Source organism: Limulus polyphemus, unplaced genomic scaffold (assembly GCF_000517525.1).
Source record: "Limulus polyphemus unplaced genomic scaffold, Limulus_polyphemus-2.1.2 Scaffold10771, whole genome shotgun sequence".
NCBI classification, from domain to species: domain Eukaryota; kingdom Metazoa; phylum Arthropoda; class Merostomata; order Xiphosura; family Limulidae; genus Limulus; species Limulus polyphemus.
Genome location: NW_013676381.1, coordinates 548 through 3,053, shown reverse-complemented (window position 1 = coordinate 3,053; position 2,506 = coordinate 548). Strand labels below are relative to the sequence as shown.

At 31.4% G+C, this 2,506-nt stretch overlaps 1 protein-coding gene across 1 annotated transcript in view; it reads right to left on the bottom strand.

Annotated features, from left to right (window-relative positions):
- Positions 1-1,689, bottom strand: part of LOC106476516 (protein HIRA-like) — a 16,500-nt gene extending 14,811 nt beyond the window's left edge. Inside the window, exons 1-3 of the mRNA XM_013937172.2 lie at positions 1,576-1,689; positions 1,339-1,416; positions 630-797 (exon numbers count right to left, since the gene is read on the bottom strand). Coding sequence (XP_013792626.2) covers positions 630-797; positions 1,339-1,416; positions 1,576-1,674 — 345 coding nt within the window. The 5' untranslated portion in view covers positions 1,675-1,689. The remainder of the gene's footprint in view (positions 1-629; positions 798-1,338; positions 1,417-1,575) is intronic.
- Positions 1,690-2,506: the final 817 nt, after the last annotated feature.

The window sequence follows — 2,506 nt, the reverse complement described above, 5'->3', positions numbered from 1 at the left end:
AAATTGGCAATGATCACTACTACTTGACTTCTAGTGTAAATCTTACATTATGATCACACACATAATTCATTAATACATTTGACAGTACTACTTGACTTCAAGTGTAAATCTTACATTATGATCACACACATAACTCATTAACACATTTAACAGTACTACTTGACTTCAAGTGTAAATCTTACATTATGATCACACACATAACTCATTAACACTACTACTTGACTTCAAGTAATGTTAATGAGTTATGTGTGTGATCATAATGTAAGATTTACACTTGAAGTCAAGTAGTAGTGTTAAATGTGTTAATTGTGTGATCATAATGTAAGATTTACACTTGAAGTCAAGTAGTACGTGTTAAATGTATTAATGAGTTATGTGTGTGATCATAATGTAAGATTTACACTTGAAGTCAAGTAGTAGTGTTAAATGTGTTAATGAGTTATGTGTGTGATCATAATGTAAGATTTACACTTGAAGTCAAGTAGTAGTGTTAAATGCACTTGACATTGATATTCATAATATAAAATACTACAAAATTAACTAGATTGTAAAACACCCTCGGTTCAATTATGTTATACAAAACTAATATTCATAATTTTAGTTACTGTTTGGAAATCAATGTAACTTACAACACAGGTTATAGCTTTTCTGTGGCCGACAAAGTCCTTGTTAGTCCTCCAACCCTCCCTTTCAATGATCTGTGCCGTAGGGCCAGAGTTATTCATGGCATGTGCAGAAACGAGATACTGACCGTCGGGAGACCAGCTCAAACGTAGGATGTGAGTTGTTCCACCACACTAGAGTAATAAGGATCATATTAAAAGAAGCAAGTAAAGTGAATTATGAACAAAAGCTTCAAACGGATTGGCTGATTTTGCAGGTCATGCACGTGGTTTGTTTCCTTTTAATATTTTATGAACATATGGGACATGATTTAACATCGTCAACTTAAAAATGTCTATGTCAGTATAAATACTGTTACAAGTACTCTTTGTTTTATTAAAACTCATCAATAAACTTCACATATCATCACGCTTTGAAATTTTTTTATTGTAACATTAAGACTTCTCACTTTTCAAGAAATATACCTGATTAAGATACAGTGCAGTTGTTAGTAAATTTGAAGGTCAATTAGGTGTTACTTATTCTTATTTAAGTAACTTTAAATTTAAATTAAAAATAATAATTAATACCACTGTACGGCAGAAAAAATTATGTGTGTAGAAATCTATTTTACTGAAAGCCCCCAGAAATGAACACATCACAGAAACAGCTATATATTTAAACTTTTTCAAAGTTATTAAAAAATACTTGACATGTAGCCCCAAGTTCACGTACTTCTTCAAAAGGCTCAGAAACAACAGTCTCCTCCTGCCAATCATGTGTTCTCCACACTCGTAAGTTCTTATCATCTGACTGGAAAAACAATCAAAGGCACATTTATGAACCAAATGGTACAAATCACAAAACAATGTCAAATAAATACCTAAACATGAAACAGAACAAATCTTTAACAATAATCACTTTGTAGTAACATCACTAGAAAATAGAATATACAATCTTAGGAGAACACACCTGGGATGCAACGTACTTCCCTACAGGATCCCAAGAAACCCCCTTGACTAGACCCGTATGGCCCTTAAGAACAGCAACAATTTCTGAAAGGTTTAACATATATATTGATTAATGTTTATAAACATGCTTAATAATACGAGGAAAACATAACATGCTTAATGCTACAAGGAAAGCTTAATGTACTTTATGCAATCTAATGCGCTTAACACCATAAGAAAAACTTAACATACTTATTATACAATTGCCCCTCACTCATGAAGAACTGTAAATTCACGTGCTCGTCCTTATTTAGTTTTCAAAAAACAATGACAAACTAACTACGAGGAAAACTCGTACTTTGCATACAAAGCATTTTTTTGGTTGCGGTATATGAATGCATGAGAATTATAAAATGTAAAGGTAGTGCAGTGAAATTTTGCAAATTATCAGTAAACATTACAAGGTTTTAGTACACAAAATATGAGATTATCAGTAAACATTACAAGGCTGTCATACACAAAATATGATATTATCAGTAAACATTACAAGGCTGTCATACACAAAATATCAATTATCAGTAAACATTACAAGGTTATAAGGCTGTCATACACAAAATATCAATTATCAGTAAACATTATAAGGCTGTCATACACAAAATACAAGATTATCAGTAAACATTATAAGGCTGTCATACACAAAATACGAGATTATCAGTAAACATTATAAGGCTGTCATGCACAAAATACGAGATTATCAGTAAACATTACAAGGCTGTCATACACAAAATATGAGATTATCAGTAAACATTAAAAGGCTGTCATACACAAAATACGAGATTATCAGTAAACATTACAAGGCTGTCATACACAAAATATGAGATTATCAGTAAACATTAAAAGGCTGTCATACACAAAATATGAGTTTTTAAGTAAACATTACAAGGCTGTCATAC